Genomic DNA, 24,360 nt, shown 5'->3' with positions numbered 1-24,360 from the left:
TTTTGGAACTTTTTCACGACAAATCAAAACTTTTTCACAACTTTTAGCAACAAAGTAAGAATTTTTGCAATTTCAGGCGAAAAAGCTAATTTTTGGAAAAATAAAACGAGACTGACAATTTTAACCAAAAGGACGGCTTTTTGGAAAACTTTTGAAAAAAATTAAGATTTTGAAATTTTTTGCAAAAAAACGAGCATTTTTAGAAATTTTGTTAAGAGGCGAGAATTTCTCACAATTTTTGGCAAAATGCTAAACTTTGTCAATATCAGCAAAAAACAGCTTTTTTGGGAATTATTGACAAAAAAGTGATACTTTTCAACAATTTCTGGAAAATACCTACATAAACAATGTTTTTGGATAATTTTTGAAAAAAAAAACTCATAAGGCCAATATTTGACGATTTTAGGAAAAATCAGCAGTTTATGGGAATTATTTATTGGCAAAGAAGTTACATATTTCCGTCATTTTTTTGAAAAGTGAGATTTTTTTACTGTGTAATTTTTGACAATTTTAGCTTTAAAACAACCAAGACTTTTCAATTGCTAAAAATCGAGAGCGAAAATTTTTGGCAATAAGCAAAACTTTTGGACGATTTTTTGCAAAATGAAAAGTTCTTTTTCTCAATCTTTAATTATTTATTGAAAACGAGAGACTTTTTTTGGTTCATTTTTCGGGTTAAAAAATTTAGATTTTCTGACATGTTTTAATGTAAAAAGGCTGGACTTTGGTTAATTTTTATAAAATCGGCTTGAAGGCTGAAAAAGTATGAAAAATTTCACGTTTTAAAAGAGAAAAATGCATGTTTTTGATTACACATAAAACATGTTTCTTCAAAAAAAGAAATTCCCCACAAGCTTCGTACTTTCAATATTCTCAAATAATTCTTTCAAATTTTAGAACAAATTTCTCAAATTGATAAACAATGAGTGATTTCTCAAAGAAATTCTCAAAATTTTGTCAATAGATATGTAAGACAGGAATTCTTAAATTTTTTCAGCAGATCTCTCAAGCACTGCATTGATGAGTAGGTACTTACCTATCTACGTAATGAAACCTAGTCCATTTCCAATATGGTACAAGTGTTATGCTAATAACGTTAATTATACGCCACTAATGTTAAAATACCAATAGGAGGACTTCCTAAAGCAAAGCGGTAACTCCTTTTCACCTTGAAAAATCTCCCCCCCCCCTCCAAAAAAAACGCAACCAAAATATTTAGTCTTAAAGCTCTACAACTTTTGCTTCGAGGTTTTTCTAATACATATTCGATCACTTTGGTCAGTTATTTGTTATAGACCAGTTTCAAAATTAGACATCTAACTTTATTCGAGTCAATTTTACAACTCTCAAGTACGAAAATAAACAAAATTAATTTCATTCGCGTTAAATAAACAATTTTTCAAATTTTTGGAAACCTGCGAAGACCTGAAATTTTTTGCATTTGAGAAGGTTGGAAGCCTCATTTAGTCGGCATACAGCTGCCAACATCGGTTTAATCATCTCACCGCACCACTTTTTTCAGCCAAAAGTTGTAATTACAAATTTCCTATTCGTTAATTACTGCAGCACCCGTGTACACAATACAATACCAACAAGTAATACCTGAAATCTACATACATTATTAACACATATCACTCAAACATCATAGTCATTACACTCGCACGTTCAAGTATATGACGTCGTCATATCGAGTCTAGGTAATACCGTACCACACTACAACAGTCAGACGTTTAGGAACTTCCCAAAAATCGACGACCTATTACATTTCTATGTACATTATACCAACTCGTATCACATGCTGCTTCGGACTCGGTGACGCGTGCGTTTGTTATACAAGAGTTAAACGTATGTAATGTACATACATGTAATGTATATGCTCTCAATACCTAGTAACGACCTTTTTTCTCCGATTTTTTAGTTTTTTTTGTTCATTTAAAAAAAAAAAACCTATGTAACTCGTGAACTCGTGTATTGATTATTGACTCTTTTTTTTTCCCCTTTAATAATATTGTGGTGTTTTTGTTGACTTTTTTTTTCATCTACTGAACGCGAATATAAGGGCAAATAAAAAAGGTACGTGATAAGCTTTATTTACAAACTTTCAATAATAAGAATTTCGTCAGTTTTGATTGGTTGTTTTAATATCAAGTTGAGTTTAATTGGTTGTTTTGAATGTGATATTTTCATTTCTTATTTAAAAAATTTTGAACGCCGGCTTTGCATGTTTTTTCGAGATCGCTACATAGTTGATAATTTAGTTACACAGTTGGCCAGTTGTCATATTATAATGCATAAAAGTAGTGCTGGCTATTCGCCATATATTGTGATTTTGTAGCGAGTTCACTCTATTTTTTCCATTCAGTAATGGTTTCTTAGTTTATAAGAATAAAGTTATTGTAAGACTTTGGCGTGTTTATCAAAATACATATGTAGGTGAGCATAGATGAAATGTCAGTCATCGGAGACTCACGATTTGACATGTTCGATTCTCGTGAAAATACATTGTAACGAAAAATTAAACTATATTTACAAATTTCGACAAATTTGATTCGTTGATTGAAGATTTGACATCTTGGTCTGAAAGTGAGTCTTCTTTTTTTACTCATTATATAGATAAAAAAAAGAACAGGAAAATTTACGTACGAAACGGAATGATTGATAAATTTACTATTAAAAAAATTAAAGCATTTGTTTTTTGGTTTCTTGATTTGAATTTTCGAGAATATCTAATTCTTTCGAATCTGTTCTATGAGAGAGAGTCAGTAGAAACATCAGATTACAGCTAACTTTTACATTAAAAAACACTTAAAATCGATTCAATTTTCACTTTGGAAATGAAAAAAAAACTTTATGGAGCGAGGAATCAAAAATCAGGATCATTTTGAGAAATAGAGCCTCACATTCTCTCAAGTCAAAAAAAATGTTTTTCGAAAAGTTATAAAAATGTTTTCAAACAAATTCAATTATCATAAAAAACACTTACAGCACGAACTTTAATGAAGAAAATTTTTAAAAAATTAACACATAAGCGTGAGAGTGTCTTGAATTTTTTTTCAAAACACATGTAATTATAAGTTTTTGATTTTGAGAAAATTGAATTTTAAAATTTTAAATTCAGAGAAAATTTTACATGAAAATCGTGATTGAATTGAAGAAATTTTTATGAAATGAGAATTTTTCAAGGAAGCATGATTGTATAAAACTTTTGTTGATTATTTACCTTATTTATTAATCAAGTAATTCGAAACCAAAATTCCCATTAAATTTTCAAAATTAGATCAAGCACCGAGGCACTTTGGCTAAAACAGCCAGGAAAAAAACTAGACCCTGGAATGTTTGATGAAGATACAATCTGAAAAAAATTAGTATTTACTTAATCGCGCATTTAACCGTCGAGATCTATTCTACTCTCAACAAATCATAAAACTTATCGAGAATATGTAATTTGATTAAATTATTAAAAGGTCATTATAATCCAAAATCGCAAGAATTAATAGTAGGATACTTGAACTAATACTTTTTACTGAGGCCGAGGTCTGATTTAGCGATGGAATTAAATGCGATAAATCGGCCTCCAAAAAAGCTCCTATAAAAATATTTAGCAAACATAACTTACTTATCTAAGTGTAAGTATACACATAAGCACGGAAATTCCAAACAGAGAAGAGATAAAAGTTATGATGCTTAGTCACGTTGTAACGGTAACACATTTCAGTACTTTTCTTGGGGAAATTAAACTCATATCTTACAGGTTTTTCGAGGTAGAAATTATTATCTAATTAGTCGTATTTTTCACTTTTTTATTCATGCACTTATTTTTAAAACACCATGTCATAATTCTTCGAGGGAACACTTTTGCATCTTATTTACTTTTTTATTGCTCAGTAGTAAATATTGCACTCAAAACAGTCAGAATTTTTGAAAATATTTTTTCAAGATCCACGATCACTCATTTCATTCCATTCCATTCCATTCCATTCCACTTCTGCCATTAAAAAATTCATTTTTTTAAAATTATTTTCAAACAAATGGTCAAAGGAGACAAAAGCTGTGAAAATGGACATATGATTGAAAAATTCATTCCCCCCTGAATAGTGAATATTGATAGAAGAAAAATTAAGAAAATAAAAACTGATTTTCTAGTTCAATAGCCATTCATCAATTCTAGATAATCTCGATTTTTTATAAAATTTATCGACTTCGAACGCCTATTCCGTAGAAGTGAAAATTTTCTTACACCTTGATTTTTCAATAAAACGTACGTTTTTCAGGTAGATGAGAGAAGTAAGTTGATAAGAACTGACGTATTCCTAAATTTTAATCGATTTTAATTATCACAAATTGGAAATTTTTTAATCAATTTGACGCTTTTTCGACAGTTCAACTAAAAACAAGCACACTCATTGTTTAGTACAATCCCCCTCTCTATTTCTTCTCATGAAGTTTCTTTTTGCAAAAGTTATCGAAAATATATTTAAAAAATTATAATTTTTCTCATATCAGGAATTCATAAATATTTACTCTGGTTGAATACATATCAGAATTTTTCCACAACTAACATCGTTTCTGTCATTTTTGTATTCATTTACGTACTTACATTTTATTGTTATATTCAAACTCAAATACTTGTAGATACCTACCTCGATTTTTTTATTTTTTGAATTCGAATGATTCATCTGATGACAAATGGGGTGTTTTCTTTTAGAAAAATGAATAATTTCATTTTATGTACCATTTTTAAACGATAAAAGCAGACGTTTACTGAGTTACATGAGTTTGCGGGATCGGAGATGATTAGAATCTATGTACGAGTAGAAGTGTTCCCATTCCCACTGATAATTATCATGTATCTATCATGATTGATTAGGTACTTTGTTACGTTCTTTGTGAAAATAAAAGGAAATACCTCGCTTATCAATTTCACATAACACGATGTTTTTCTGAATCACGGGAAAGTATCTACAATGAGCATCCGCTTAAAAGTACGTATTAATAATGCTCTCAATGTGTCGTAGATGAGACAAAGGTTTGAAGATTGCGAATTTTCTCCTAGTTTCAAAATGATTTCGATATTGCAGATCGGGAAAGAATCATCAAATCGCTAAGAAAAACTATTTTACCTATGTGATTAAGAATCGATTATGAGCACCCTTATTACACATTCGATCGCAATTCTTGTCTCATCCTCAAGTGCAATCAAACATTACCTATAATTAATTAAATTGAAAATCATACAAAAAGGAGCGAAAATCGAGTTCTCGAAAATTAAGGGAGGGGGAGCAGTATTTGGGACGATTTGAATTACGAGAATTTCATGATCGGTGATTCGATTTTTTTTTGAGAGGATATCCGCAACACATGCGAAATTTCAGCTCTTGGGTCAATTCTGAAAGGTGGAGGGTGACATGATTTTTCAAAGTCATAAGACACGACATGTTCCGGTTTTTCTCATCAAATTGCTCATGAATGTTTTTGAACATATTATACAACTTTTGGTTTCCTTTCGATTGGTTTAAATTTTGACTTTTTCCCCCAACATGTTCACTTCACTCCTGCTGCATTTATCAAGAATTTGAACATGTCAGAATTCTGATTCTGCACTCCAACTTTTTTGATTCATCACCAAAACTGAAAATGAAATCAACCCTTCCAACTAGGGAACCTCGTCAACTCGTCACCTCCAATTTGCCTGGAATTTGGCTCACTAAAATTTCATGTCATCAACACCTAAGAACCAAGTTTTCAGCTGTCGAAGTTGATTACAGCACTTTTTGGAGTAATTCCAGTGTACTGGAGAAAACCTAGTTTCTGCTGGAGGCTCCAGATCGTCTAAAAAATGATCGCAATCGATTTGAGGGGTCAATTTTTGGATCTAGGGGAAGTTTTAAACGGTTTTCTCCAGAAATACGGAGTATTGGAATTTTTTAAAAATATCTATGTAATATTTAACTTACAAAAAATACTCGAGTGAACTCGTTAAACCCCACCCCTTCTCCCCCCTCCAATGATTAAAAATATCGAACTTACGATAGGATTAAAATTTCAGCTGCCGAAGTTAATTACAGCAGCGCCTTCTGGAACGATTCCAGTGTGCTGGAAAAAAACTAATTTCTGCTGGAGGCTACAGATCGTCTCGAAAGTGGTTGCAATCGATTCGGGAGGTCGACTTTAGTATCCAAACCAAAGTTCTGATTTTTATCTCGTAATTTACTATTTTTATGAACACCTTGTTTTTAAGTGGCCAATTTCAGCCATTTTTTAAAAAATTCGCCAAAATTTGAAAAATCAACTTTGGCAGCTGAAAATTTTGTACTGAGGTGTGGGTGAAATGAGCTTTCAGTGAACCAAATTGCAGCCGAATTGGAGAATACGAGGTTCCCCTTGTAAGTAGGTAGGTACCCATCCTTTTTCAACCCCTCTGTTGGTTCGTAATTACCCAATTTTTATCCATTGTGCACTACCTATGTACTTGTATAACTCAGCCTAGTCTAGTGTAACCGTCGCATTGAAACGTATTTCATTACCGAGCAACCGGTTCCACGTACTTAATCCTTTAAGGACACTAATTAGTCATGACTTGAGAGAACACGACGACGACGACGCGACACAGCATCGTCGGTATTCAGCCCATAAATCAAACATCAACATCAACCTACTATTATCAATCAATCGTCGTTTTCTTCTACATTAACTTACATTTATTCTCAAGTACCTGCTATTAAAACAAACCTTTCATAACTCGCGGTTGAACTGTTTATAATAGTTACATCATTTTAGAAATGTATACACATAGGTATGGTATGGTACATAGTTATAAGGTTATAGCTGTACCAAGGTAGGTATTCGAGCAATCTCAAACACAACACCATAGCTGCCTCTTCATCATCCTCCCTAACACATAGGTATAGGTATACCAATATTTACCTGATTTCGTCACCCCATGTGCAAATTTCGGGTAAATACGTTGTCGTAGATAAGTTGAAACGAATCTTGTTTCTGTGCCTATCTGATTCGCCACGTGACTATAGTACGAACTGGTTCTGTTGCACATTATACCTGAAAGCATGGAAAAGACGCCAAAAAATTAATAATGAAAACCCAACTGCAATTTATTTCAGCCTTCATTTGGCACATGTTACAATAATTTATTTTAGCACGATGGAAAATTCCTCACTATGCTGCTCTGTGAATCCTACGATTTACGTTTTCAAAATTTTGACGAAGAATAGGGGCTAAAGGGGAGAAAAGGGAGAGCACCAATAAGAAATATGACACATATATAAACGTTCGTCAAGGTTTCCGCCGTCGTCGTTGTTGTTGTTGTATTTGTATTCTATGATCGGTGGCATAGACGACGATCAATTTCAAGGCAGTTAATACCACTTGCACTTGGTCGTTTAACATCGCGTCGAATGCGCCTTTTTTCTCTCTTGCTGCATCTTTCAGTGTCGGTGAAATAAAATAGATAAGGTAACCATGTAATATTCGAGTGAAATTCGTCCTTTTCGTTGTCGCGACCACCATCACTTTTCGCTGAGGAGAAAATTCATCAACAGGTATGAATACGAAATGAAAATTTCTTTGTCATTTTCCCCGCACTCTTCTTTCTATTCGTTCACTATCGACGATAAAATCAAGTTTTGCGAAAAATTTCCCAGTTTCGCACTCTTCACGCTCTACCGAGTTTTCCAGCCTTGAAACCGGTCAGGGTTTTCCAAACGTGAAACTGTTTCATCTAAATTTAAACTGATGCTGGGATTTGTATTGTAAACTATCAAAAAACCGAGGTATTTGGTCTGTTTATTTACCTACTTAGTAGCTGGTTTACTGCTTTTGTATGAGTGTCGACGATTTCTCCATGTCTCATGTACCTCCTCACCTATTCTTAATTACCTAAATATTTATTCTCATTTATTTGATAAATTCTTTCAAACTGGTTATCACAAGAATTTGGAATAAGCCGCTATTTAACTATCTTAGCACCCTCTCTCCCCTCCCTTTTCTACCCTTTGCCTCGGACAACGTATACTAACAACATGAATGGTTATACTTTCGTGTTGAGTTCGAGCAAGTGAACGTTGAAACATGTAGTTTCATGAATCGGTTCAAGCATTTAGTTTCATGTCTGGTGAAGTTAGCCGGGTAAGCTGGATTTTACGTAGTATCTTTTAAAAATACAAATGAATTTTGTTAACTGTTTCTTTCCCCTTTTTTATCCCTTTCCCAAGTGAACCATTTTCCAAAGCACTAATGTGTTCGAGTGATTTTTGAATTTATTTTGTATAAAGCAAAGCTTCTAATCAGCTAAAATCTAGTTTTCAATTTTGAAAAGTTTTGAAAAAAGGGAAATACCCCAATGTTTGAATTTTTGAACAATTCAATGAAGAGATTTTCAAAAATCTATACAGAAATTTTCTCAAAAAAAAAATGAGAAGATAGTTCAATACAAACTTGAAAAATTGAAACAACTCAAGATGAGTATCTGAATTTTCAAACAATCACTGAACTTACGTTGATGGTTAAAAATATTTTGAATCAAAAGTACAAGTTTTTGATTTATTTTTCTTGAAAAGGAAGGGATTTTTGTGAAAAACTTTGTATGCGTCTGAAAATTTTTCCCTCAAACAATTTTACTTGCAAGTTCTGATTTTGAAAAAAAATCGATTGAATTTTTTTTTTTCAAAAACTAACAGTAAGTATATTTCAACTTTTTTTACTCAAAAATGTGCATCATCTGGTTCCAACAAATGTTTTGAAATTTTGGTTCCCAAATTGAAGGCTAAAACAAGCTATTCGAATCTCATTACAATACACGCATTTCTGCATCGTAAAAAAAATACAAAAGCAAAAATTCTCAGAAAAATCCAAAATTTTTATTCAAGTTTTTGAAAATGCTTTATGAAAAGTTTCCAATTCGAAAAAAACTGTGCTGTTGTGCTGCACTGCCTGTCTCACCCCATTTTTCCACCCAATATCATCACATTTCTTTTCAAAAATTATCTCACTTTGAGGACCTCTGGCTCAGTTTCCTGTATAGGTACAGCTAAGGAGCTCAATTTTGGGGGGGGGGGATCCCTAACTCAAAGTAAACTTTTTCGCCAATTTTCATCTGAATCCGGGGCATTCTTTCTTTTCACTCCCCCCCCCCCCTTAAGAGACAATAAAAAGAGGAATGCAACGATATGGGAGCTGGGTTTTGAAATCAGAATGAGAAAATGAGCCAAAATGAACTCGTGAGTCTTCGAATTCGTAACAATCGATACACCTTACTCGCAATATTTTAGTAAATCAAAATTGCGAGGCTCACACGTCTCACTTTTCCCCATACAGTAATTTTTTTTATTTTAATTATTTAAATGATAGCTTTTAACTTTCAACTTTTGTTCTCATGTACCTTTTTACGCATTTGCTGTCGTTCTCGATTCCCAGAATTTATAGATATAGACTTTTTAACTGCTATTATGGCGTCAATTTCGAAACAAATTCGTGATAAGATCACTAATCGCGAACGTTTACAGACGTACAATAATCCATACATCTATAAAAGAACTCTTCATTTCCGCCTTAGCGTAAAATCTCTAGTAAAGGTGCCATGTGTAATTTTTTTTAATTACACTATTTTTTCGTAATGTTCGACAAATCAAAACATAGGTATATCTCTACTACCAACCTGTACAACTATGCCAGGGCCATTTTAGGGCCAATTTGACGCCTTCATTAAATCGAAGCTGGCGAAATTTTCTGCTTCATTAATAATAATATACACGCAGATAGTACTTTCGAGTTACCTACGTACGAGATTGGACTCGAAAAAAAATTATCATTAACATTTTTTTCGTCTAAAATTAAATAAAATTGAACATGTGATTAATAACCAGTTTAAAATAATCAGCAAGAATTACAGAATACGTTTCGGATCTATGCATAATAAATCGATTTATCAAATAGTGTACCTAGCTATTTTTGATAACGCATATAGTTATTATTGTAGGTACACCTTTCTCTTTCTTTTCTATCTTATTAATGATTGCAAAAGTCAAAAAAAAATTTGACATGAAAACGACAATACCTACATAATTATTTTTTACACATTACTCAACTTCATTTTATAATAATTTCACTATAAATTCTATGAACTCAACTCCATAAAATTTTGCCAACTCTCTCTCTTTCTTCCCAATCTTTTACCATTTAGGAGAATTTTTAACACTTCGTCACATTTGAGAATACTTACACGTCAAAAAATTGTTTCAAAAATCGAATTGGTCTTCAAGGATTTTTGAATTCAAATCAAAAGGTTCATTCACATTCATAAAATGGATAACATTTTTCAGCTCACGATAAATTCATTCTAGCGAAAAAAAACAAGAATATCCTCAATTTTTTTGATTTTTTTCACTCTCCTTCATAATCTACGAAACAAAGTAAGTTTGTTTACTTTTACATCGTTCCCTTTCGATAAGCGTAGAATTTTTCATTCATTTTTAAAATCACGCGATTCCTGTTTTGAATAATCAAGTAAATTAATTAGAAAACGTATAGCAAACGAATCGAGAGTTGATTGTCTCAAAGATCATTAAAGCTGTGCTTATAGCTACCCACTGAAGTTTTCTGATTAATTCTAAATTTCATACAAATCTCGAGATAACCGAGGTTAAATTTTTCTCCGACGTTATCACATCACGAGAAAATGTGGGTAATTAGTGCTTGATTAAAAATACATTCAACATGTGCTGATTGGTACATTAAATATTTGACAAAAACACCACGTCATGCCACACCTTGCAAGAATATCAAATAAATGCATTAGAAAAATTTTCAATAACAATACCTACTTGGTAGGAATCGAATATCAGAAATATAAAGAATATAGGTATATTTTATGGATTGAAAAAAAAACTAAATATTGGATCAAAATTTTTTAAACTATTAAATAAACAAAGTATTTAAAGTTCAATCAGTCTCCTGCCTGAAAATTAAAATGAAATATTTTTAATTATGATCCTGAGGATTTTTTTTAGAACTTCCATACGGCCAAAAAATCTTGAAAAAAATAACATAGAAGACAATTTTCTCACAACGTCTCCCCTCTTTCGCCCATTCAACTAAAAAACTCACTAAAACAATAGAAAAACACCATTTTTTGAATTTCAAGTCATTTTCCACTTCGCATCCTTTTCCTGTACGACTATAAAAACCTCCACACCTTTCAACATATCACATCAATTTTAGCGAATAACGAAAGACCTTCAAAAAAAAACATACATCTGCGTGTCACATTACAAAGCTGATGAATTACTAAAAAAAAAAAAAAACCTCTTCGTAACACACACACATATTTCTTTCTCGTACAATTACTCTGAAAAATTTCAAAAAAAAAATTTCCATCGAAGGATTTGTATAACAAAACAAGAGTGTAACATACTAGAAAAACATATGTTGTATGAGAAAAAAAATCTAGTTCAAATCCAATAATGTGGCATAATTGCCCAGTGATAAAATCGCGGTTAAATAACCCATATTTTACAACTAACCATAAGTAAGTATAACTACGTAATTCTTATCAGCAAAAGTTAAATGCTCATGTGTATTCTACAGGCATGTGCTCGAAGTTGCCTCACATTTTCAAATTTTACCCTTATTTCTCTCTTTTTCACTTTCTTTTCATAAATTTATACCACTTTACCAGTCATCAACTTGTCGTCTTTTAATAGACGAATAATCAGAATCATATGAGTGCTGATGTTACAGGGTGTTTAAGTAATTTTTTATCAAAAAAAGAAGGGAGGGAGACACTTTCGTTCCAAATTAAATTTTCCTAAAGCTTTTGTAGCTAATATGGGCTTGCTCATTCATGAAATTTTCAATCTCTTCCTCACCCCCAGGACCTCCTTCCTCTATAAGAGTCAAAGTCAGAAAACATTGACAAAGTTATGAGATAGGTATCCTTTATTTTTCGATCCAATTGCTTCAAAATCCACACCTAATTACATTTTTGTTTAAAAAAAAAATTAAATTTCTCAAAAAAAAAACAATGTTTGATATTTATGTACACCTTGTATGTAGATAATCCAAAATTTTACTAGGCCAATTCCGATAGGGTGCTATTTCAAGGTATCGTCGACAGCACTTCAAAATCTTGGTTCAGTCAAAAATCAAGAGCATCGCTAAGAACTAAATAAACATAATATTTATTTGAAATTCTACAGTGATTCATTTCAATTTCCCCCCTCCCCCGGGCAGTCTTTCCAGAAACCCTCTTCCAAATTTTTCCAAACTCAAGTCACAATTTCATGAAAAAAAAATTCAATCACGATGGAAAGTTCCAATTTGACTCACCAGTTCTTGATCAATTATTAAACTCGATTATCCCTCTCAAGTCGCATCCGCAACTCATCTGATCATGTGTATTTACTCAATACCTATACCTATCTCACTTTTTGTCGTCGCTCCCTTAATCGAGGTCACAACACTCATTTGGGCTTATAAACCGATAAGTCCGTCTTTTTCATCTTGAAAAAAAAACCCGAAACGTTTCGCTAAATTATCGCTCTAAATTAGCGCCAAATCGCGCTGTAAATGCGTTGAAAAAACAAAAATCGCTAATTCGTTTTAATACTTACTACACATACCTACCTAGTTCCTACCAAGGTACCACTACTAACTCCTCCATCGAGTCACAATTCATTACACACCAGGTACACATATCGCATCGCAATTGCACACAAACACATCGAAATCTATTCCCTTATCTTTGTGTTCCCCTAATAATAATTAGTGTAAACATGGCGCGTTAATCATTATTGTACCAACTCATTACCATTTACACGTAGGCAATGGTTGTGTATACGTGAAAAAAAAAGTATGATCAACGTGTGAATGAGTATAGGGATAAATAGACAGACAGAAAGATAGATACATGATTTACACACGACGTGACGACGATTGCAAAAGCGAAAAAGTATTACGAAACACTCAAAAATTCACGGGTAATTCGTTCGAAAAACGTGAAAGAAAGAAAATTTATAACCGAGATCAACGAGTTGATAAGGCAAATTGAGAACCTTAAACAAAGACCAGGGGATTATACGCTAAGAGCCAAAGTGAACAGAAAATTCGATGTATTTGTCGAAGTACCTACTTTTAAAAACTAAATCTTGGATACTTTAGTAAATTTTTAATCAACGTGATATACAAACGTTTGTTGCAGTTTTTTCCATCGATCGATTAACCGACGGATTTCTCGATTATACCGGTGAAATATGGACAGGAAGGAAAAATTCGTCATACAGCTGAATAATTCGGCGACAGATGGGACAATTAAAAATAAACTTTCATCGGAGTCTCCTCCACAACGTAACCTTACGCATTACACATCGTAAGTATCACTTAAAAATATTATGTAGAAGTACTTTGCACACGCTACTGCTATGATGAAATTTCCTACAGCCTTTTTATCCTTCGAAGTGATCTCACGAGATCAAAATTTTTGTAATTTTCGTATCATTAAATTATCACATCGAGAAGAGAAGAAGAGGGAAAAGAGCAGTACTCTCGCGATTGCACCCCTCACCCTAAATCGTTTACCAGATTTATTCAATTTAGAATGATCCCCAAGCACCTTTAAGAAAGCAATATGAATGAACATTTTTTTTCAAATTTTTGAACAAAAAAAATGACAGAATTTTTTTTTTGCAAAATGTTTTTGGATGAGGAGTATTATTCAATCATTGAAAATTTGATGCACCAAAAATTTAGAAAAAATGACATCCTTGGGGACAATTTTTGACCATCAGAAAAAAGAAATCAATTTTGAATTTTTTTAACGGTCTTGTTCAATCACAATATCTGGACCCATCAGAAATTTAGAATTTGTACCCGATGGTCAAAGTAGCTGAAAATAGAAATGAAGATCACCCCTGAAATAGTTTTCAATAATTGTTAAAAAATGATGGGTTATACTAAATTCAAGGAGCTGGATTTCAGTTCTTTCACTTTTTCTGAAATTAATCACTTTATTTTTCAAAATTTTGATTTGTTTATGATAATATCAAAATTTGATCCAATCGAGGTAAAAAGCTAATGTTGGAAAGAGCATCCCATTTTAGACCTTTCAGGTCAAATATGAGCGGGTTTGAGCAACTCTGGAACCTCCGGCAGATTTCTGAAGTTCCAGTTTGAAAACGTCCTTTCAAATGGCCCAAATAACAATTAGTCATCCCTAAAATTGTCACCGAAAGTGCTTTTTTTAATACAAATATTCGAACATATACCATATACCTATTGTACTGGAAATAAATTAACCGGATGTTTCCTAAACTTGAATTTGGAAATGGCCACCCCTAAAATCTACCCCCCTAGGCAGCTGCCCATACTGCCTATAACTGGATAAGCCCCAATGAGCATCCACAGGTCAGTTACTGAAAACACTCAGCCATCTAACTAAAAAAATTGGCGGTTTAATATTTTTCAAAATAGTCCAAAATTATGTCATTGATGAAAATCAATTTTTTTCTAGTCACGTGTTGACTACAATCGTTAATTTATTACGTTTCGAAGCCGAATTTAGATACCTACCAGCATGAAAAACAAAATTTTTCAAGGGAGGGGGGGGGGGGTGTTTCAAAAATTGTAAAATGGTAAAAAATGAGCTTGAAAAGCCACAAAACTCTGGGAATCTTCTATTCTAATCGTACCCAAACCTAATACATATTCCATTTCGTTTTGAGGCCCATTTTCAATTTAAATGAAAAAATCTGAAATTATGAGGCTAAATTTTTCAAAAAAATTTCATTGAATTTCAAAAAGAGCAAAAAGGCTTCAAAAGTTGATTTTGAAACAAATCATTTCTTGTGTTTTTTAGACGTACCTAAACGATCTTTGAACATTTTTCGTCTCAGAAAATGTTTTGTCAGGATTTTTTTTATAGTTGTATATGCTTTCATTTTTTTCAATAGCGACTGCAGTTTATACTCACAATCAGTTTTACCAATTTTTTTTGTAAAAAATGAAAAATTCAAAAATAAAATGAACAAACTGTTGAAAATTGACCCTAAAATGCTCATGACAAAAACAGAAATACAGCAACGAATGACGATATCTTCATTTTCATCTCTCACCTCTCTCACCCCCTCTTTCAAGGGTGAAAACCTGTTTTAGAAAATAGCAAACACTCATCAGTAAATTATGATTAATTTATTTCGTTTTGATTTTTACAGAGATCTCGGAGCCCTCTTGCACATCGTCAAAGGCAGTTTAGGGGCTGGACTATTAGCTATGCCGTTCGCTTTCAAAAATGCCGGATTAATTATGGGTACTATTGGATTAGTAATCACCGGAATTATAGTCACACATACAACAGCGATGCTAGTAAATGTCATTTTTTTCAAAATAATTTTCCTGACATAGTAGGTAGGACATGAAAATCTCAACATTTTCAAACCGTAAGGTCACTGCCTTCTCTTTTCATACTCTCATTCGCGTGTAAATGTTTAAATCTAATCGTAACTTGTCTCCTGAACACGGAACAAAAACATCTTTAAGTATAATCGGTTCAAAAACCTCGAAGGTTGTAGCGAAAGTCGAAGCACTATTTCGAGTCTGCATATTTAGAAAATTATACATCCATAATTTGAGGAGCTTGGAATCAAAACTCACTTTTGACACCAAAAATCGATATGCGTTTTTTTGCGGATTCGGATACTTCTTCAATTTCTCTATCACCCTACAGAATCCATTTTTCCGAATTCGGCCCCAGTTCTTCACAATTTCGTGTTAAAAAGTGCCCTTGGAGTCAAAACTCACTTTTGCCACTGGCAAAAGTGAGTTTTGACTCCAAGCTATAAAAAAAACTGTATTTTCAAGGTCGCATGGCAGTCTACAAAGCCAAAATGATTCAATTGCAACTTCGGAAGCATTTTCTGATAGTGAAAATAGCGAAAATGGTAGTCTTGAATTTGGAAGTTATGCAACTGAGGAGGTAAAAAATTGGATGTATTGAGCGCTCAAAACTTTTAAAGCTCTCTGGAGGCGGAACAAAATACTCTACAGAAAAATGAAGTCGAGAAAAATTGTAGAGAATTAAATTTCCAATCGACATAATGTCGTTAGTTTTCTTCTAGGAGGCTTATTTTTCGATATATTTGCAAAAGAAAGTAAAATTACCCCACCTTGGAATCAAAACTCACTTTTGCCAAACTTGAAAGCCATACTGCAACGATATGGCAACTTGAAAAAAAAATGTTTCTCATGGAATCCTATTTAGTAGTCTTACTCAAGAGCTCGACACACTTTGCGACGTTTTTTTCATCAACGCACTAGGCGAAATCAGTTATTGTCGATTTTCTCGAAACTTTGTCCGATGGCAAAAGTGAGTTTTGATTCCAAGCTCCTCATTTGTACTCGAATTGATACAAAGTAATGATGTACTTGTTGTTTATTGCACAATTGTGAGCTGCGTCTATGTACTTTCAACAGATCAAAACAACAGCGACACACCCTTAAAATTATTTACTCGCACGTTTCCGTCCTTTAGGTTAATCATGTTGACAGTAATTGAAATTATTCCAAATTAATACAGATAACATGAAAATCTTGTGGAATTTTCCAACTTCCAATTTGTTTTTTTCACACATTGTTCGAATTGAAATTATATGTGTAGATAATAAGCAGATTAGCAGATATTTTTAAATCCCTCAAGTAAGAGCTCTGATTTGAAGATTTCGAACTTGCGAAATTAATAAAATCTTATCTAATGATCTACGCGAACAGGTGCAATCAGTTAATGAGTAGGATTAACTTGGATCTACAACAATGAACAAAAAAAGGGGAGGGAAACGTGAGCCATGATAACCTAATATCCAAAAATAATTTTAAGTGGGATTAGATAAGCACGTGAAAAATGAGAAGAGTTTATAAGGGTAGAGTTTGAGTCTTGTCCGATCATCAACTTTATTAATTGAAGCATTTTGTACTTCTTTTTTTGAGGGGAGGGTGGGAGGAGGGAGATCTTCCAATTATTTTTGGATTTTCCACATTTTTTTCAATTACATATGTATTATGATTATGATTCAATATTTCAATCGATTCATTTGAACACAACGCCCCAGAAATTGGTTCCTGACACTGCCAGTTTAAACCTTAGAATTGTCTTTCTATCAATTAATTTTTTAGTAAAAATCGAAAATTTGTCCTCCGCTGAAGACTTTACTTTGGTGGGTCATTCCATGTCAACTCGACCAAAAAAAGGCGGTTTTGAAAGCCACCAAAACATACTATTCAATGTGTCGCACGAACAAAAAACACTTTTTTGAACTTTTACCCCCTTGGGGGAGGTGCTGGGGGCCATGGATGAGGTCCTATCAAAAATCTGACGTCATATTCGTGTTCAGCGTCACCAAAAACATACAATTCGATGTATCACATGCCTCAGATTTTCTTTCGAAAGTTTCGCCCAAAATTGGGGGTGAGGGTGCTCCCCCTCCATCAAAAAATCCCATCCCGAAACTTGAATATTTCAAAAAAGCATCAAAAGGTACATCTATGGAAATTTTTTCAAAATTTTAAATGGTAGATAGCTCTCACTTACGGCGCCATTTTGAAATTTAAACTTTCAATTAGAAAGTTCAACTTTCAACTTTTAAAAATTTCAAAACGCTTAAAAAGTTCTAAATGCAATTCCCTTTCGAACTGTGAAATCAGTTTTGATCAAAGTATCATAGTTTTGGAGGAATGGGCTGCTGAAGTTGAGTACCTCGAGACTATGTGAAAATAATGGAAGCCCCCCCCCCAACCCGCCTTCTGAGGGGGCTGGGACCAAACTAATTGCGGGGTTCTTACTTACCGGATGGGTAAATATTGTAAAAAAAATTTGAGCGAAATCGAAAGACATGACTCAAAAACGTTGGTTGAGTTGACATGGAATGACCCTGATTTAAAACCAATTACCAGTTCATCAAGTGGATAGAAAATGGCAGGGAGGGGCAATTCAAAGTTTAGTTTTCCGCATATTTCAATAAAATCAAAATTCGGTATTTTGAATTTTCCAAAATTTTAAGAATGAAATTTACCATTTGCTATTTTAAACGGAGGTATTTTTATAGACGCACCTTCGATTCTACTCATCTCAACTATAAACTTTATTATTTTTTTCCGGTTGAAATACTTTCTGGACAACCAGTCAACCACGTGATTGTAAGGAATAAAATTAAGCCTCTTCTCCAAAGATATTTTTTTCGTCAAAAACTATTTTTAAAATAAGTATATTAAAAATGATAATGAAACGAGCGAATATTTATTGGAACAGGTATTTTAATTTTCAGACGCATAATTCACGGTCAACAACCTGTAACTATTTTCATTATTTAAATGAAATATCAATAATGTGAAATTACTAGGATATTTCTATTTTGAAAACGATTCAGGATATTCGTAATTCGAGAACCTTGTACTCGTACTTTCACGGTCATCCGGAAGAATACTTCCGATTTGGATCGATTCAAATAATACAGACGAAAAATGATGCAGCCTACTTCCCTTTCATTTCAGTGTCAATGCGTCATAAAAACAATTTTTTCTAATTAACATACCTCACCTAAGTTATAAAAATTATTTCATTTTATTTTTGCACGTTTGCCAGGTGACAGCGCGTTTTTTGGCTGTAAAACAACATAAATTAGATAATCTATTCAGTTTCTGATTTTTTTTTTCATATCTTGCTCATTTTTTTCAAAATTATTTCCAAGATATTTTCTCAAAAAAGAAAGAAAATTTTGAATTTTACTCCGGTCATCATTTTTAATATTTTTTCCGCTCGTGTTATTTGCATTTGGATGGAAGCTGGACTTTTAAAATTACATCTTGAACTGACCCTCTCAACCTCACCGAATTAACTGATAGATCGACGATGCTATGAATTACCTATCTCAGATTAAAATATCAAACCAATGCTATCCTCTCTTTCTCTTTCTTCCCAAAAACGCATAGATTTGCTCCCAAAATAATAAACAACGTATTATTCCACGAAAAAAAAATATTCGCGAACTAAAATCGACTGCTCAAAAAAAATGACCAAGTACGCGTGAAATTCTGTATAATTAAATTTAATCATCTGCGCGAAAATTGATACCCTATAATGCTCCGGTTATAATTCTGAAATCGAGTGTTGAATCGTTACAAGCGATAAACAGTTCACTCATGTAAAACAATCCTGTTTTTTTCTTCTTTTTTCTCAATGTTTTATTTGTTCTGTCACAAGTACGACGAAAATCGCGTTTATGATTCACTGTTTGGTCGATATAATATTTAAAAAAACACCAAGGTATTAGGTAGGTATAATCAATAACCATATAAATCATTAAGGATTACACGAAGGTACCACGTTATCTCTTCGTACAATCGTCAGGGTATCCATTCAATCATTGCCATTCTAATATCTTTATGGTACCAAGTTCGGGAATACGTTTTATAATATTCGCCATTTCAAATTGTCCAGTATTCGCTTCGCTGTAACCTATAACGACAGCGGCGTAGATTCACAAAGTAAGCAACGTGCAATTAACTGCGTCATGTTGCATGATACGGAAACAAAAGTGAAAAAAAAATCATAAAGTGGCGTTATCGTCGGCGGTAAATATGACAGACAAATACACGCGATGTGTCGCCAATAAAAATCAAAATGAAATTCGACATCGAGTATGCGCGATCATCATTGAGTGTCGGGTGGTTATTTCTAAAACGAAAGTCCTTTATGATCAAATTTGTCATTTTGTGGACAAATACAAACGTTAAATGTTCGACGATGGTTTTAATTAAACGGATTTCTCATTTCGTCGATGAATTTCATTACATTGATTGTCGCATGTTACAGATAAACTGCTCTCAAGGATTATGCGAAATATTCAACAGAGGTTCTATGTCGTACGCCGATACAGCTGAGTACGCATTTCTTCACGGCTTCAAAGGCAGAGTGAAACACCACGCGCCCAAAGCAAGGTTAGCTTAGCGCTCGATTAAAACAGCTGATACGATACGAGTATTCTGTACAATCTAACGTTGTTTTCTGTTTATTCGCAGAATGATGGCGAATTTCTTCCTATTCATCACCTACTACGGTGTTAATATTTGCTACGTGTTGTTGATAGCGGAAACAGCACAACAAGTGAGTATTATCGATAATAAGACGAACGAATTATGCAGATTTTCATAGGAAAAACTTACCAGGTTCTAGAGAAACATACGGGATTCCGTTTTGACATACGATGGTACACGTTCGCTTCGTTATTCATAATATATCCGGTCAGCATAATCAGGTGGATGAAGTTTCTGGTACCGTTCTCGGCTGCAGCCAATTCTTTGCTCTGTATCGGCTTGTTCATGGTGTTTTGGGAAATCTTCAGAAAAATACCTCCGATTGATTCTGTTCCTTCATCCAAACCGTTAGAATTTTTGCCAATATTCATTGCTACAGCTTTCTTATCATTGGAAGGAGTCGGAACCGTACGTATCAGAGCTAAAAAATTAATCGTTCATCAAAAATCAAAATAAACAAAGAGTAAATTAGACAATCCTGCGTTTCAGATTATGCCGGTTGAGAATGAAATGAAAAATCCTAAACATCTTACTAATCGACCAGGACTAATGTATTATGGAATGGTAGTGGTTGTATTGGCAAACACTGTAGTTGGATTCTTCGGTTACCTCAGATACGGAGACGCCAGCGAAGCTGTTATTTCATTAAACTTACCTGATGACTGGTAATCTAATATTCAACTTCATTCGGTTATATTTTACATTATTATTGTGATAGTCTTTACTCTTTCCGATGGTATGAGGAATTGAGGACCGAGGCAACCGAGGACGATGAATCCACTACTGAAATTAAATACTTACGTTTTTCGATTTTTAGGATTTATTCACTATATTGAAATCGCGATTAATCGAGTAAAATGTCGCAAATGACGAATAATTTCTTCAAAATTACACACGAAAAGAAAAAGAAATTAGAATTTCGAGAACAAACTGATATTTTTTTTTAAAAAAAAACGTCATAAAAACATGATTCATAAGAGAACGACTAATCAAAGATTCGGTTCACAAACGACTGAACTCTGCGCGTTTTGAGCTTTCATTTCAACATTACAGCATGTGCAAAACAGTTCTCTTTTAATTTTCAGCATAACTCAAACGAATCACGCCTTATTTTGTCAGCTCCAAGGCAGATGGGGTGCAATTGAATTTTTTCCAAATTATTCTCAACTTAAAAATTTGTTTATTCGTCTTTTTGTTTTTTTTTGCAAGTAAATAGAACTTTTTAGTTTTATGATCAATTATTCATTGTAATAATTTGTATTGTACGTACCTCGGCAAACTTTTCTTGCGTTTAGGAGAGGTTTCAACGATGTTCTATGTGAATTTGCAGGATTTTTTAAAAATCTAATTTAATATTTGAGGAGCTTGGTGACAAAGTTAGACAAACGCCACGGAGGGCGCATACGGAAAGGGACCTAACGACCAAAAGAAAAAAAGTTCTCCGAAATTGTTGTAGGAACCTTTACAGAGTTCCTACAACAATTTCGGAGAACTTTTTTTTTTTTTTTTTTGGTCGTTAGGTCCCTTTCCGTATGCGCCCTCCGTGGCGTTTGTCTAACTTTGTCACCAAGCTCCTCATTTAATTATTTAAATTTAAATGAAATTTCATCACTTTTTTTACTCTTTAGTAATTTTTTAGTGGTTTTAATGCTTTATTCTTGTTTTTTAAGTCATTTCAGCAATATTTTATGAAATTTTTCTTTCTTTTGCCTTTGCCAAATTTTAACAATGATTTTTTTTTGTTTTCGGTAATTTCCACAGATTGTATGTATTGTAATGCTTTTTTGTGCGTTCGTATATTATTATATTTTTAATCTATCTTAAACACTTTTTCATGCAATTTTTGTCAAAATTATGCGAATATCATCTGTTTTGATTTTGAATGGCGTTTTATCCGTATTAGTGTTTCATTTCATTTTTAAGTGACTTTTTACAATGACTTATCGATTTTTACAATCAATATTAGGTTCAAAAATCAAATCAATAACATCTACCTATTCGTTGTAAATTTTTGGGGGAAAACTTTCTACAAAAAATGATATTTTTTTAAGCTTAGTTTTCAGTTTTGGTTCTTAATTCTTGACTTTGAATTTTTTTTACTAACTATTTTCGTATTTTTGTTTGTTGGTGGTTTTTTTCGAACAATTACTCAGTCGAGTAATAGGTACCTACTTAATAATAAATCAATAAAAAAAAATCAAAGGTTAGAACTGTGAAAATTGAAAAAATTCATAAATTCAAAACAACTATCAATGACTATTGACGAAATACGTATTTTTCAATTGCACCTCATTCACCTGAGAGCTGACAACATAAGATCTGGTGAATTTGCCGCCAAAACGCTTTCAAAAAATTAAAAAATATCAGAAACATGAGAGATCTTGTTAGTTGTTACAGTGTTACTGCAGAGATTAGAAGCAGTGGAGGTCAAATCATTTACCTTTTATACATACATTGAAGAGTAAAATATAAAATGCCATTGTCAAGAATGAAATGAGCTTATACTGATGCTTTCGAGCTTAAACGAAGATCATGATAAAAATACTTATAAGTGTAGTGGAAGCTTTCGAGAAAATGGCAATATGTCAAATTTCATGAATGTTCAGTCAATTGAAATTATATTAATTACGTAAAAATTATTTATCGTTCTGTTCTAGGTTATCAGAAGCAGTGAAATTATCGATAGCCCTTTCCATATTGTTCACTTTTGGTCTCCAATTAACTGTATCAGTTAAAGTAGTATGGGATGGAGTATCAAAACCTACAGATAGCGATGATAGCTGGTTTTATTACGTTGTTCGATCGTTATTAATTTTTGGTTGTGGTAAGTTCACGTTTTAATGCAAATTCTGGAATTTATATCTAAAAATAAGTAGGTATATTAGGTATATACCTAATTTGAAGCCCGCAATAAGTGTAAAATATGTTATTTTTCGAAAAAAAAAATTCTAAAAGTAAAAATACCAATATCAAACAGAGCCTACCCAGGCTGTCTGTGTTCTTGCTTAACGAAGTAAATGAAACAATTTTTCAAAATTAATAATATTATTCGGAGACTGTGTTGATGCTGAATACAATTTCAGCTTGTAGCTGTCTTTGTAAATTTACATTCGGAGCAATTTCAAAATTAAAACTAAATTCTTTTAACGGTTCGTTTAAGATGACTGCAATAATTCGCAAAAATTTTATTTACTATAATTTACATTGACGGATATCCTGTTATTTTAACTTCTGCATATTTTCATACTTGGAAATTGTTAGCATATAAATTCAATTCAACTTAACGAGGCAGTAAGCAAGTATATTGAGATAGATACTCGACGCTAGACAGGTACCTACCTACATAAATTTCAGTCTTATGCAGCTAGGTACCTACCTATATAACATAATTTTACACGGTACAATAATTGATGAAATACACAATCCTAATTGATTCAAGAGCGTGAATTATTAAATTAAGCTATTACATTCGCACGAATTGCATTACCTACCTTATAGAGGTACACTAGGTAGTGTAAAAAGTTAGCCATATTTACCCTATAACCTATCTGAGGCACTTTACAAGCTCGAAGTTACAAGACGACCTCCCTAGGTCATACGATATTACGATATAACTAATACTACGTAAAACTTGTTTACTACTTATAATTTTTTTTTCTTTTACAGTTGGCATAGCTACAGCTTTACCATCTTTAAAAGGAGTGATCGGTTTAATTGGCTCAGTAGGATTTTCTATGCTTGGCATATTCTGTCCTGCTTTAATAGAGCTCACGTATTTATCCACTAGTCAACCAGGATTCGTACAATGGTATTTAATTAAAGATGTAACGTTAATGGTATTCTCGTTGTTTTGCGGAATCGTTGGAACTTATAGCAGTATTTTAGAAATATGGTACAACCCCCATAAATGATTAAAAGACTCGTGATAAATAAGGTGTTATTTTTTTTCCTCTTCCAAGTCAAATGCATTATTCAAATTCCCATACGCCGGTAACAGTATTTTCGAGTAGATACATAAAATCTATGTAAGTTACTGCCCTTTGTGATATGGATTTTCTTGGAGAAAAATGTCCTATACCATTTCCTATACATATAGAAGTGTTGTTTATTGCTTCCAAGTTACCTCTACCTGTGTATATAATACGTGAAAAAGGTTACGCGTGGTTATGAAAATAAATCCACTGAGTAATTCGATTGATTTGTAAATGATTTATAATTTAATACATTAATTTATTTTTTCGTAATAAATTATCTAAGTTGCGTTTTTTATAA

General features: G+C 32.8%; 1 protein-coding gene and 1 long non-coding RNA gene across 4 annotated transcripts in view; one reads left to right on the top strand and one right to left on the bottom strand.

The window, feature by feature from the left end:
* LOC135843954 (uncharacterized) overlaps nt 1–7,044 on the bottom strand; it is a 79,298-nt gene extending 72,254 nt beyond the window's left edge. Inside the window, exon 1 of the long non-coding RNA XR_010558419.1 lies at nt 6,925–7,044. This is a non-coding gene — a long non-coding RNA (uncharacterized LOC135843954). The remainder of the gene's footprint in view (nt 1–6,924) is intronic.
* LOC135843953 (proton-coupled amino acid transporter-like protein pathetic) lies at nt 1,712–24,360 on the top strand. 3 transcript variants are annotated; one of them, XM_065362020.1, is made up of 9 exons: nt 1,712–2,073; nt 13,211–13,378; nt 15,219–15,369; nt 19,868–19,992; nt 20,074–20,158; nt 20,221–20,496; nt 20,578–20,753; nt 22,746–22,912; nt 23,755–24,360. In XM_065362020.1, the coding sequence occupies exons 2-9, from the start codon at nt 13,263–13,265 to the stop codon at nt 23,997–23,999; spliced, it is 1,341 nt and encodes a 446-aa protein (XP_065218092.1). In that variant the 5' UTR covers nt 1,712–2,073; nt 13,211–13,262; the 3' UTR covers nt 24,000–24,360. The 3 variants fall into 3 exon arrangements, with proteins under 3 accessions (XP_065218092.1, XP_065218093.1, XP_065218094.1); XM_065362021.1 differs by lacking the exon at nt 1,712–2,073 and adding an exon at nt 7,342–7,556; XM_065362022.1 differs by lacking the exon at nt 1,712–2,073 and adding an exon at nt 8,001–8,142.

This window comes from Planococcus citri, chromosome 4, assembly GCF_950023065.1.
Source record: "Planococcus citri chromosome 4, ihPlaCitr1.1, whole genome shotgun sequence".
Classification (NCBI taxonomy): Eukaryota; Metazoa; Arthropoda; class Insecta; order Hemiptera; family Pseudococcidae; genus Planococcus; species Planococcus citri.
The sequence above is the reverse complement of the archived record's forward strand: the minus strand, read 5'-3'. Positions and strand labels throughout refer to the sequence as shown.

Excerpts from the sequence above, each read along its gene's own strand:
- LOC135843953 (XM_065362020.1), top strand. The coding sequence starts at position 13,263 with ATGGACAGGAAGGAAAAATTCGTCATACAGCTGAATAATTCGGCGACA. Across the intron at positions 13,379-15,218 it reads AACCTTACGCATTACACATC|AGATCTCGGAGCCCTCTTGC; the intron begins GTAAGTATCACT and ends TGATTTTTACAG. Across the intron at positions 20,754-22,745 it reads TTAAACTTACCTGATGACTG|GTTATCAGAAGCAGTGAAAT; the intron begins GTAATCTAATAT and ends GTTCTGTTCTAG.